Genomic DNA, 13788 nt, shown 5'->3' on the forward strand with positions numbered 1-13788 from the left:
TGATAATAAGGGACAGCAAGTAGCTCCCCTGATCAAGGAAGACCTCCGATTCTTATTCATATTTGTCAATCTACAGCCCACGTGTAAATGCTAAGCTAAGTGTGTATGGATGGATAGATTATATTAGTATCTACAGTTCATATTTAAGCTCCGTCCTCCGCGGGTTTAAAGCAGTGGTTCTCAAATTTTGTTGGGTATTCTTTACTTAGAACAAAGGTGAACATTCAATCTTCACCTGCACCCATTGCACCCCAAACTAATCCCGACATATAACACATTTACAATAGGGAACAAGTAACATATTCCACAATAAGTCAAAAATCTAAATTGAACCAATCACCTGCATGACAAAGAAATGTAAAAGTGCCATAGACAAAAATGCAGGTAATACAAATATTGTTTGCAATCTGTGCCAATAAAACAAAAAAGGAAATTCACTGCACGTATGAAATGAACTGGCAGGAAACAAATAACATCTTTTATAAATAAATCTAATCTAACTAATTACCTGCATAAAAAACATATAAATGTAAAAGTGGAGCAGTCAAAAATACAGGAAATAACGAAACATTGTTTGCAATCTCACATACCATAAATAATAAAATTTCGCACTTTAGTTCCACGTTACATTTTGTTCCCAGTCCATAACTAGTTTAATCATTTAATTCTCTTTTAAGTTCTGATAATTTTTTAGGCTTCTCATTATTACTTTCTTTGTGTGTTTTTGTGTTCATTATTTTTATTGTCAGTGAAGAAATGTTTTTGAGAAGATTGGTGAAATTGAAAATGTCCTCCTGTTTGTTATGCCCCACCTGTCATACCTCCACACAGTCATTTGATTGCAAACTAATTAGATTGTTCCCGCAGGCGTCTCTCTCACTCCGACTGCAACTCCTTTCCCGTACGTGACGCTCTCCAACCGAACAACAACTAAAGCTCCAACAACTACAACCACAACTGCAGAAACCATTACAACCTCCACTATTACCACACCAACCACCACCAGCACCACCCCCACCACCAGTAGCACTCCTGAAACAAGCTCCCCCACCACTGGGATGCCCACGACCACCACCACAGCCAGCACGGCCCCTCCCACTTCCCCCAGCACACGCCCCCCAGTGACAGAGAGCATCACCACCACCGTTTTAAGCTCCACTTCCCCCACAGAGGCGACCACACCCCCCACCCCCTCCACCCCTCCACCAACCACAACGTTCATCCCTTCATCAACGACTCCATCCGTAACCACGGTGACACCCACCACTGAAACCAGTACAGCCCCCACCACTACGACCACAACACTTTCCACCTCCACGTCTACCTCTCCAACACCCTCCACCTCCCCTCCTCAAACATCAGCTTCAACCACACATCTGGCCCCACCCACAGCAGCCGTGACGACCACCATCACTCCCTCCCTCCCCCAAACCACCCCCACACCTACAACCAGTCCCCAGCCTGAGCTTCCCACTACAAGTGTCACCACGGAGACGTCTCCACCTGTGGACACACCCACAGCAGCCACAACAAGCCACGCCCCACTCCAACTAACCACCGTTCCCACCACTGAGATAGTGACACGTCCTCCAAGGGTTTCAACCACTCATGCTTTTGTTTTTCCCACCACGCCCTGCACAGTACGTACCACTTATGTACAGGAACATGTCACATTTGGGTTTGAGCAGACATGGGCAACTAGCCTCAAACTAGTTTAGAGTAAATGCACAACTTTTCAAAAAATACAACAAAATACACAAAACAACAGCAGTTATACACATAATTAGTGCAAAAAACATTAAAAATTACATAAAAGGAGAAGACAAAAATGACTCAAAAAATACAACAAATTACACAAAACAACAATTATACACATAAACATAAAACCTTAAAAAATTACAGAAAAATACACAAAAGGACAACAGAAATACACAAAAGTAAGTAAACTTTATACTGTATAGCGATTTAATCATAATCGCAAAATGCTTCACAAAGATAAAAAGACACATTCAAGGATAATCTACTGTACATAGCATTAGATCAGCAGCGAGGCCACACATGTACATCTTATAGTGTATGAATGTGTCAAACTATGGACACGGCATCATATACACAGTATAACATGTTCACATCAGACACATTGGACATACATACATTGGATTTTTATTACAGATCAGGATTATGTTGGGATGATTTAAAATGTAAGGCCTTGAGTAAGACTGTAGTCTCCATTATTGATCCTGACAATCTTTATTTAACTGTTTATTACTGTTGTGTGCTCTAATTAGTGCTGGGGAAATATATCGAGATTTAAGATATATTGAGTTTACAATTACAATATCGCCTATATTGATATACAGTAAATACGCTACCAGTCAAAAGTTCCAGAACACCCTAATTTTTACAGTTTTATTGCAATTCAAGTCGTGCAAGTCCAATGAATAGCTTGAAATGGTACAAAGGTAAGTACTGAACAGCCAGAGGTTAAAAAAAAGGTTTAGTTACGCAGACCCTCATGAGCATCAGCTGAACAGTATTGTTCATGGATTTGATGATTTCTTTTTCAACTCAAATTGCTTATTTGTTTTATGCTTTCATTTCAGAATGCAATTATAGAATAAACTGAATCATTTTCAGTAAAAAACTGTGTTGTTCTAAAACTTTTGACTGGTAGAGTATATATATATATACAGTATATATATATATATACAGTATATATGTGTGTATTTTAAAGCTTGTTTTTTTATTTATTTATTTATTTTTTAAATACTCGTTTTATGAGTTGTTGCTTTTGCTACTTGTCAGAACAACATAAAAAGTACAAGTTGATGGATTTATTAGTGCGTACTAACCCAGACCTTCACCTAAACAAGCCACACTATGAAACTCACTCACACATGCTGTCCCTTAGAGGAGAAAAAGACTAAAGTGTCACATATTGTGCAACTGTTTGTTAGTAAATGTGCCTGTGTGGCATTTTTTATTTTTTTTTCTGGTCAGACTTCATTTGATATAAAATGATCAAGATTTATATTGTATATGACCATTTTGAGGAAAAAATATTGAGTTATGAGTTTTGGTCCATATTGCCCAGCCCTAGCTCTAATATATTTATTCTTCTGGTTATATAAGATGCTTTTTGATGTATAGAAACAGTGCGATATATAAAAATAGAGCAGTGTGTGTGTGTGAGTGTGTGCAGGCAGCGAACTGTTAAAAAAATAGACGTGCAGAGCAGGGGAAGCAAACACATGAAGTGTGATGTAAACATCACATGTAGACATATGCTTAATGATGCAGGAACAGGTAGCAGCTGAATGCTATTGGATGAGAATGAACCTGTGTGTGTGTGTGTGTGTGTGTGTGTGTGTGTGTGTGTGTGTGTGCGCAGCCTCCTTACGCCCATCGTGTGGATGAGTGTGCAGAGCTGATCTGCTTCAATGGTGAACTGCTGCTCCACAACTCATCGCTCCATTGTCGCTACAACACCACGCCCCCCCAGTGCAGCCTGCTTGGCATGCCCGTGCTCGCCAACACTGACCCCTGCTGCCCCCAGTGGCAGTGCCCCTGTACGCCTCAACATGAATATACATTTTAATTTACAATATTCATGATGGAATCACTTCAGTCGTGTGTGTTTGCTTTTGTTAGGTCGCTGCACTGTGATGTCAGACCTGCGTGTGATCACGTTTGATGGGAATAACGTGGCTCTGTATGACAACGGGTCGTATATACTGGTTAACCTGCCCGGAGAGACCATCATAGGCTCTGTGGATAAATGCCCCACCAGTCAGGTAGGAAGTGATATAAATGATGTCATTAAAGGGATCCTCCACTGTTTTTTTCCACATAAATGTGGCCTAAAATCTTTGAAATGTTCTTTTTAGAATATCTATGACTAACAAAACACATTATTATGCACCATAATTATCCAGTTGGCTTTTTAAAAAGGGACTACTCTACAGTTTTAGAATGCACAAAATGACTCCAAAAATACAACAAAATACAAAAAACAGCAATTATACACGATTACTCAAAAAAAAAAAAAAAACAATTTACGGAAGAAATACACAAAAGGACAACAAAAACACACAAAAATACCTAAAATAACTGAAAAAATACAATGAAATACACAAAGCAACAGCAAGTTGTCACAACCTAGCTTAAAAATATGTGACAACGATGGAGACCACACAGAGCTGCCAAGTTTTAGCAAATATATTTAATTAAAAATAATGAAATAACTCCTAGAGTTATTAAACGTGGTTGACAGTGTGCATGCAGTGTTGGATGTGAGTCAGTGAAACAAAATCTACAAACAAAAAGTGGTTTCAGTCTGCAGACCAGGGAAGAGAGAAGGCTCTGTCAGCAAGACTGCTTTAAATTATAGCCTTGTGTGCCCTGTCTGCTCAGGTGTGCTGCATTCCTGAGATGATTAGCTCCTCCCTCATTACCTGCAACACCAACCCACAGCCAAAACGGAGCAAACAAGGAAAAGGAATAGAGCCCCTCGGCCGTAACAGTCCCCCCATAAAACAGGGTTCCAACCCTGAAACTAACCAATTATGAAGTGTAACTAAACAAAACCTACAACAGTAATCAAAATATAATACTAACACAAATTACAACTAATTATTTGAACTGAATGACATCAGTGTTGTAATACTTACAAAAGAAGATATCCTGTAATCCCAATGCAACATTTCTGACACTTAAAACTCAGCTCCTTACAGACTCAGCACCTCCAACCTCAGCAACCTTAGCACACAGGAGCCTTCCTCCCTCTTGAACAAGGGAGGAAGGCAGAGGAACAGAGTAGCAAATGTACGATGTACAGAGGATCAAGGTGGGGATACACTGTGCAATTTGTTTAATCGTTGTACTAAGCTCCAGCTCCAACTGTGCGACTCAAATGCAGAGCCCAAATGTGCTCACGATTCACGTTCTCACACTTTACGGACCGACACTGTACGTCCATACACGACACGTCAGGGTCTTGTTTCCCGGAAATGCAACGTACAAATTAGAAAAAGAAGAAATCTTTCAGAGCAGAGGTTGCAGACCACTGACCATGGGAAGAGGGTTCAATTGAATTCCATGGGGTGAAGCAATGCAGATGCTATGTTGGTTATGCTACTGTTAAGTTAATTCAAGTACAGCCTTTCTGCAAAATAAAAAAACAGAATACATGTTGTTATACTAGTTGTTATGCTTTGCTGTTATTTAAAAAGGATTTGTTACATCTTCTTTTAAAATTACATAAAAGAAATGACATGTTATTTCAGCCACTGCCTATTGCAGAAAAACTTAATATTGACACGAAAACATTAAAACATTTAGCAAATATCATATCGTAAGTCATTGTCAATTTTCACTTCAACTACGGTAAGCCAGTTAAGTCAACTATAAAAAAATAAATAAAAAATGACTAACATAACCTTTGGTATTGGCCTTGGTGACTGTGTGTTCTCCACTGCTATTCTATCATGTAAGATCCCCAAGGGTTCAGTTTTGGGCCCCCTTCTGTTTGCCCTTTATTAGCCCCTGGGCTAATAAAATGTGTGCAAACTTCACTCCACATGCTAATAAGCCGTACAAACCCCAGGGAATCAGGAGTGTTTGGCTGCTGCACATCAACATGCGTCCTCAATCCATTTAGCACGTTTCCCTCTAATGAATATGTAAAGTAGGCGGAGCACACAAGGGGAGCAAAAAAATGGAAGGGGGACATTCAAATAAATTAATGCAGTGGGTGCAATGCAATTCATCAAATCTGGAACTGGAACAGGAAAATAGTACGACTTACAAGCAGGTGCAAACACACACACAGAGATCCGCTGCAGTAAAAGTTGACACAAAAAACTCAGCGGAGATGGAAAAAAGGCTCCAGTTAAGATTTCTAGTATAAGAAAATAATTCAACTAAAACAATAGTCAATATTATTGACTGAATGAGAAAAAAAAAAGTGTGAGTAAAGTGTGTGTGTGTGGTAGAGAAAAAGCTACACACCTATGGCGGTGCATGTGTGAAGTCTGGTGATGCTGCGGGGGAGAGAGGATGCTGTGTGCGCTAAGGACGCACCGCTTCAGTGATGTTTTGACCGGCAAACTCAGGTGTCGCGTTGAAGGAGCATCAGGCCAGAATCAACTGATCAGATGCGTAATTTACGAAGTGATGGCACAATGTTCACATGTGAGAGTGTGGTGACACAGCACTACTCAGGAGCTCAGACCTGCTGGATGATGGTCAGTAGATCATCTTCAAATGATGCAAACTGATTGACAGATTAACAGAGCAGCCACATTAAATTAGGGGGAAAAATATCATTAGGTTTTAAAGTTGTTGTTTTTTTTATACATTTTTAATGTTTATTTATTTTTCTACATTATTACATGTTTGTAGTCCATCTGTCTCTAATTTAACTTCCTCAAATGTCATTGTGTGCTTTGGTGCACTCATGTCTCAACATTGAACGAGCAAAACACTCTAAATAGGGCAGTCTGCACCACTTCTACACGTACACTAATCATTGCTGCAATCTTAGTGAATTCCTCGCATCAGGTGAGGAAACTGCATCACCAAAGGATTTAGGGATGCAACTGGTTTACCACCCTTTATTTTCAGATTTTAGTGAATCCACCCCCCAGTTAGTATGGCATAATTAGTATGGCATCACCAAAAAACAATATATTTACTGTAAGCTGTTTTTTGTTTTAATAGATCCCTAGTTTTATATAGTCTGCCTATAGATTTGGACACTACTTTTAATATACTCAATATTTTGCATTTTAAACATTTCTATTACCTGAGAAAGCCATAAACTTCGTTTTATTCTCCTTTAAAGATAACTTATTGTAACCAGCCTGTCAATGCCTGATCTGGTTAGAGCTCTGAAGTTAAGCAGGTCTGGGCCTGGGGGACAGTTACTCCAGCGCTGTCTGTCATTGTGTCCTTTACCTAGTATGAATATAGTGTGTGAGTGAGTGTTGGTGGTGGTCAGAGGGGGTGATGGCTCACTATGGCAGCCTCGCCTCTGTCAGTGGCTACAATAGTAGCTTACCACCACTTAGTGTGAGTGAAATAATAATCCCTTAAATCTGTAAAGCAACTTTGAGATCTCAAAAAACCGCTATATAAAATGGATGTATTATTGTTACCAGTTCTTTTTCTATATTGTTTTGCAACAACTGTACAAAATTCATTTGTATCATCTGCAAATGATACATTTCAGTATGCTTGATGATATCCTCTTTTGTTTTTTAGAGTGTGAACTCCATCAGGAGAATTGTGAGTAGCGTCGGCTCTGCTAGGTTAATCAAGTTTGAAAAGCACATTTCATGGGTTCTTATTCCGAATGGTTTGGTTTTTTTCAGAATCCTACAGGAGGAACATCTGGTCTTTGCTTTAAAAAACTGAACATTACCACCACTTCCTACAGAATTATAATCAACCGCCTCGACCGCAAGGTAAGGACGATGGAGACACGCACTTTATATGGAAAATGAACACTTGTATTAGAACGTTCTCAAAAATTGAAAATAAATATTTATTTATATCTATATATTTTTTATCATAGGATTTTCTATTTAGAAAAAACAATAAAATGAGTGGTTAACTACAGTAATTTTATTTTTAAAATTTCAAAATTTTAATTAAAATGAATGCCATTTTTCTTCATCAGAGTTGAAAAGGAATAAACAAAACTTAACAAATAGATTAAATGTTAGAAGACAAACACAAAAACACCCGTTTTTTTCATTATTGTACGACAGGAAGTTGCCGTTTTCAAATTAAGTGTGCGTTTGAGGGCGGTACTGTGTTTTTGACTTGGACTTGTGGTATCCTTTTAGTTCAGACTGAAATGTCTCTGATTGCCCAATATAAGGCTTTGTCATTTGCAGAAATCTCTGCGCCCATAGCACACCAAAGTGTGTGTGGAAGAGGTTTTTCTGTAGTCACGTCTTCTTTCCTGAGATGAAAACCATCATACAGATTCATGTCCATCCACTGCTGTTACACAGCAGAGCTGACCTTCTTTCTCTCTCCTACACAGCACCATCCTCAAACGTGCTCTTACTTCAAAGAAACTGGCCTTTCATTTGTTTCTGTCTTCTAAATGAAAATAACTGAATTTTAAACTTTTCTTTATCCTGATGTAATGAATTAAAATCTTACATTTTTAATTTTAATGAAAAAACTATTTTTGTTTTTTAATATTCTTTCTTGAATGGGAAATCTATTAACCAAAACATGCACTTATCATGCTCCTGTTGTTTTTCTTTAGTTCAAAAACATGTAAAGTGTGATGTTGTGTTGCTGCTGGTGCTCAGTTTTTATAAAGGAAGAGGAACAAACTTGAAGATAATTAAGTCATTCAGATGCCTTCATAATTTAATTTTTCAGTATTGCTCCTAGCCAGAATGTTGCTAGTTTTAGCTTTAGTTACACTGATGATGCACAGAGAAATAACTGGAGACCCACTTATGAAGTTAAACTCAGCCATCACACAAAAAAATGTAATAAATGAAACCCGACCACGTGTGACCTACATCGTTTCAGGTGTCAGTGAACTACAGAGCTGTTCGACTTCCGTTTTCCCGTCACTCCCTGTATGTGGAGGACACAGGCACCATGTACCTGCTCCAAACCCCCGGGGGGATCAGCATCCAGTGGTACCACAGCACAGGGATCCTTGTGCTACAGTACATTGCCCCCAATAACATCTCAGTGCCCACCAGAGGACTGTGCGGTAGGTTGACCATGTTAATCCTGACAGCATCATGAGAGTTTTAATGGGATCTGAGCATAGGCATAGTTTGAGAATCTTGCCGGGAGGGCGAAAGAAAAACTAGAACTAAATATATAGACCGTCTTGAAATTCATGCCAACCACAATGTGTGTAACATATATAATAATGCAAAAATAATTAGAATCATAATTGCATCAACACATCGTTTAATGTTGTAAATTCATTATAAAATGATGCCGGAAACCGCTTTCTGCTTTTTTAAAAAAACATACTTTTACATTTTTTATTTTCATTTTGTGAGTGCTTTAAAATACAGTGCACACGTTCAAACAACATACTGTACGTACATTGGTACATATTTTGCCACCCACAATTAGGATTTTTATGTAACAAAACAAGTAACAAAATACAGACGGTCAAGTGAATTACTTTAGAAAACAGGAAATATATATATACTGTATATATACAAAGTGAATAAATAAAGGTCTCCCATGGAGATTTAGAATGCCATCATTAGGCCCAATAGGACATCCAACAACAAAGTATACACCCAAATTTACAGTCATCCATCCACTCCTCTTGGTCCACAACTTAACAATCATGCTTTTCTGAAGGCGAAGAAGGAAGGTGATCCTTTCCATAAGGTAAATGTCATTTACTATGTCTATCCAATCATGAATTGTTGGTGGGTCAGGGAGCAACCAGCGTCTTGTAATTGCCTTTTTACCAACAGTTATCAAAATAATAAATAAGTATTTATCAGCTCACCTGACTAATTAATCTAATTTACCTAAAAAGAGTGTGAGAAACTGCATGGCTAGATTATTATTAGACATATTGCCAATGACTGGCTCCTGGTGTCCACACTGTCTCCAACACATAGCTTTTCCTCCAGTAAAATGTGCCTCTCTCTCTCTCTCTCTCTCTCTCTCTCTCTCTCTCTCTCTCTCTCTCTCTCTCTCTCTCTCTCTCATTTTTCCTTAACATAACGTGTACTGTGGGACTTTTTAGACAATAGGCCTTTATAGATTCTGGAGATGACGCCCCTGCTCGATTTACCTTGATTAGGATCAATAAAAATGACCAATATGGGGTCACTGAGGTCTGTTTCCTTTCTGATGTTATGTTCGAATCGGTTACGTACCTGGAGGAATCTATAAAAATCTATTCTTTCAAGGCCAAAGTCTTCCCTCAATTTTTCAAAGTTTTTAAGTAGTCCTTTTTCTGTAAAAGAGTGGTATGTCGTTATCCCTAAATCCATGATTTAAATCCTTTATCTGTTACATTAGGGTTAAACTCTGGGTCAAAAGCACACCATTGAATTATTTGTAACTTGTCACTTAATTCATACTCCTCTCTCATCATGTTCCAGATTTTTAACTGCACTCTGATCCATGGGTTTTGTACCTTTTCTACAAACCTTCCCAGATGTTTGTGAGTTAGTACAGCTTGTATTGGGGGGTCAACATGAGTCAAGAGTTTGATATCTTTCCATCTGGCTTAAAATGATAGGTTACATAAATTAATAAGGGATCCAAGCTGAGCTGCATACAAATAATCTTTAAAATTATGTAGTGCCATTCCCCCTTGTTTTTTTGGAAGTTGTAATGTTTTCAGTCTCACCCTTTGGTTTTTTACCCTGCCAGATAAATCTGGAAATCATTTTGTTTAATTCAGAGAATTGTTTTGAAGAGATTTCTACAGGGAGAGCTTTGAATAAAAAAATATATATTATGGAAGAATATTCATTCTTACAGAATCAATTATTTGACTAAGACTAAGGAAAGAGAGTTCCATCTGTGTATGTCATCTTTAATTTTTGTAATTAGGGGCCATAATTTAGCTCCGCCAACGTCTGAGTCCTTTTTGGCAAGTTTATTCCTAAATTTTTCAATAAAACTCAATCCCAATAAATATGGAATTTCTCCCTAAATTGCTTTGTGGGTTGGAAGACTTTGTCAGTGTACAGGGCCATTTTGTGGTCTTCTCCATTAATGCAGATGCCTGTAATACTCTGTGGGGTGGATTCACTAAGATTTGAAATAAAGGGTGGTAATTCAGTTGCTTCCCTAAATCCTTTTGTGAAGCAGTTTCCTCACCTGCTGCACGAAATTCACTAATATTGCTGCAATGATTAGTGCACAAGCAGAACTGGTGCAGACCACCCTTATTTAAACAAGTATTTTGCTCATTTTAGCATCTATCAATGTATCTATTAAAGACCGTATACCATTCTGAAGAGAAGTCATCCGGGCCAGGTGATTTGTTTACTTTCAGGGTGGAAATGGCTTTATTTACATCTATCTCATTTATAGGCGCTGCCAATGTTGCGCCCTCCGCTCCAACAGTGTGGGAGAGGTAAGGTGGTTGCTTTTGAACAAATAAAGGGACAGAGAAGCAGTGGACTTCCAGCTTCCTCGTTGCTTTATTCAAAAGAGCACACACTCTTTTTCGCGCAGGCGCAAAGAACACGTCTCTATGCACGTCAGAAGCAATCAATCGACAAACCATCGAACACTCATAAATTGCAAATTACACATAGTATTTACCCTATATTAGTAATATTTCAGCAATTATAGAAAAATAATAATTATGAAGTACATTCTTTTTAACTCTAATTTACAAAGATTCTACTTTTAAACCGTATATAATATACTTTCAAAGCAATTCAAATAATAATTCCAATACCTTACCATTTTCCATATTAACCATTTTTAACTCGTCACACCAACATATAATTTTGCACTTTTGGTATAGTAGGTAGGTTGAGGGATTTTAAGAAGTTGTCAGTTTGCTTGACATCCTCTAATTGGGGTTGCCTGTATAAGCCGTTTTAGTATTTCGTAAATGCTCTTTGTATTTCATCTTGTTTGTACTGTATAGTTTTATTACCTATGTCTCTTATTTTGTATATTGTGTTGCTTTTGTAGTTTTCTCGCCAATATTTTTAATGATTTTGCTCCAGACTCATAGTAAATTTATCTTGTGAATATAATCTTCTTTTCAATTTCCTGTGTACATATTATATTTATTTTGTTTCTGATAGCTTTTATTTTAGTAAGGGTTTCTGGTTTTTGTTTTCTTTTATGTTGTGTCTCAAGGTCTTTCAGTTCCTTATTAAGTCCATTTATCTTAATTGTTTGTGTTTCTTTTCAGAAGTGCAGAATGATATTATTCTCCCTCTAACTACAGCCTTTAAAGCATCCCACACAATGGCTGAATTCAGAATCAGAATCAGAAATGTTTAATGGCCAAGTACAGTTTTAAGGACAGTACAAGGAATTTGTCTTGGTAGATGGTGCACGGAAAAAAAACAAAACAAAAAAAAAAATAAAGAAAACAAGAACAAAGAACAACCCAGCAACAATAATAATAATAGTGATAAAAGTAAAGGATAGAGAAAAGGATAAATATATATATATATATATATAAAGTGCAGCAGAATTGACCTCTCCATTGTCATTTTTTTCTAAGAACCTTCCTATTTCCTCTCTCATTTGGGTTATGAATCTTGTATTATTTAAGATATTTGTGTTCAGCCTCCACAAAGTTCTACCCGGGTTGTTATTAATATCTACAGTGCAGGAGAGGGGAGCATGGTCAGACAGACCAATACATCTAATATCACAAATGTGTATTTTATGAAGAGCTCGCTTTAGTACAACAAAAAAATCTATCCTTGAATAAACATCATGTGAATGTGAATTAAAGGATATAGTCACGGCCTGACAGGTAGAAATCCCTCTATAAATCTAATATACCAAGGTCTGTTATTAAAGCATACATGTTTCTATGTAATCGTGTAATGACTGGATTTTTGGATTAATCCTGTTGTTTTGGATTGAGACGGATATTCAAATCTCCACTACATATGACAACACCTGTGCCTTCTATCATCAAATCAAAAATCAAAATCACTTCCACAGGGGGGCATAAATATTACAAATTGTTATATTAACATAATATATTTTCCCTGAGATTATAATGTATCTCCCTTCTTTGTCAGTTTTCTCTGAAACCAGTGCAAATGGTGTTTGTTGTGAATTCAGAGTTGCTACGCCTCTCCTGTGTCCTGATTTATAAGCTGAATAGTACACCTTTGAAAAACCCATTTTTTTCAGTTTTTCATGTTCATGAGTGATGTGTGCATTCTCCCTGCCGTTTCATTTTTGTGAGTATCTGCCTACTCTTAGATGGATTTAATATCCCATTCACATTATAAGAAAATACTTTTAGGGTTTGTCTATTCATTGTCTACTACTGTGATCCTCATGGAGTTATGACATAACAACAAAATTAAATAAAATGAAATAATATTAACAAGTCGAGGATGTCTTGCCTAAGAGTCTAAGTCCCCTTTGATCTTATTAAACAAATAAAAAAGAAGTGTCGATTATGATCAGACATGAGTCAAAGCCATATAATGCAAAGCTGTATGATGCTCTCCTGTACATACAGCTAAAACAAAATTAAATAAAAAATTACATGCATAATTTTTAAATCAAGTCTTATCTGTAAAATTCAAAGAGCAGGTCCATGAGTGATCAGTCTTGGGAGGCCGTTCTCCTGAACTCCTTCAGTCTGTCTTTATAAAGAGAGTGATGATGCTTTGATGACACACTGCTGTCTACAGTACCATGCTCCTGGTTTCCCATCTGGTTTCCCCTTATCCCTGCCAGGTAGACAGGAGCACAATCTCCTCTTGTGCGTGGAGGAAGCCTTCACCATGGTAACCGGCAACCCTTGCAGCACTCTGAAAAAGCCAGTTTCCGTCTTCATAGAAAATACAGATTTTTGCAGGATATGGCATCTGAAACCGTATCTGTTTTTCCTTCAATGCCTTTTTGGCTGTGGTGCATTTGCTGCGTTTTTTTAGCACTTCAGGAGTAAAGTCATGGTCGACATAGAAACGAACATTGTCGTAGAACATCTTCTTTTTCTGCAATGCTCTCTTTATTACCTCTTTTTTAATCCGTCAGCTGCCAAACCTTACCTGTCGAGTTTTGGATTTGAAAATGAGGAAAATTTTCTGGCGTCCG

The 13788-nt window shown here is 37.6% G+C and overlaps 1 protein-coding gene across 3 annotated transcripts in view; it reads left to right on the plus strand.

Annotated features, from left to right (window-relative positions):
• Positions 1 to 13788, plus strand: part of otogl (otogelin-like) — a 93357-nt gene that overhangs the window by 55392 nt on the left and 24177 nt on the right. For all 3 annotated transcript variants that reach the window (XM_028450720.1, XM_028450721.1, XM_028450722.1), the window contains exons 36-41: positions 868 to 1640; positions 3392 to 3569; positions 3652 to 3794; positions 7264 to 7287; positions 7374 to 7466; positions 8560 to 8749. In XM_028450720.1, coding sequence (XP_028306521.1) covers positions 868 to 1640; positions 3392 to 3569; positions 3652 to 3794; positions 7264 to 7287; positions 7374 to 7466; positions 8560 to 8749 — 1401 coding nt within the window. The remainder of the gene's footprint in view (positions 1 to 867; positions 1641 to 3391; positions 3570 to 3651; positions 3795 to 7263; positions 7288 to 7373; positions 7467 to 8559; positions 8750 to 13788) is intronic.

The sequence above is a fragment of the Gouania willdenowi genome, chromosome 6 (assembly GCF_900634775.1).
Source record: "Gouania willdenowi chromosome 6, fGouWil2.1, whole genome shotgun sequence".
Classification (NCBI taxonomy): Eukaryota; Metazoa; Chordata; class Actinopteri; order Blenniiformes; family Gobiesocidae; genus Gouania; species Gouania willdenowi.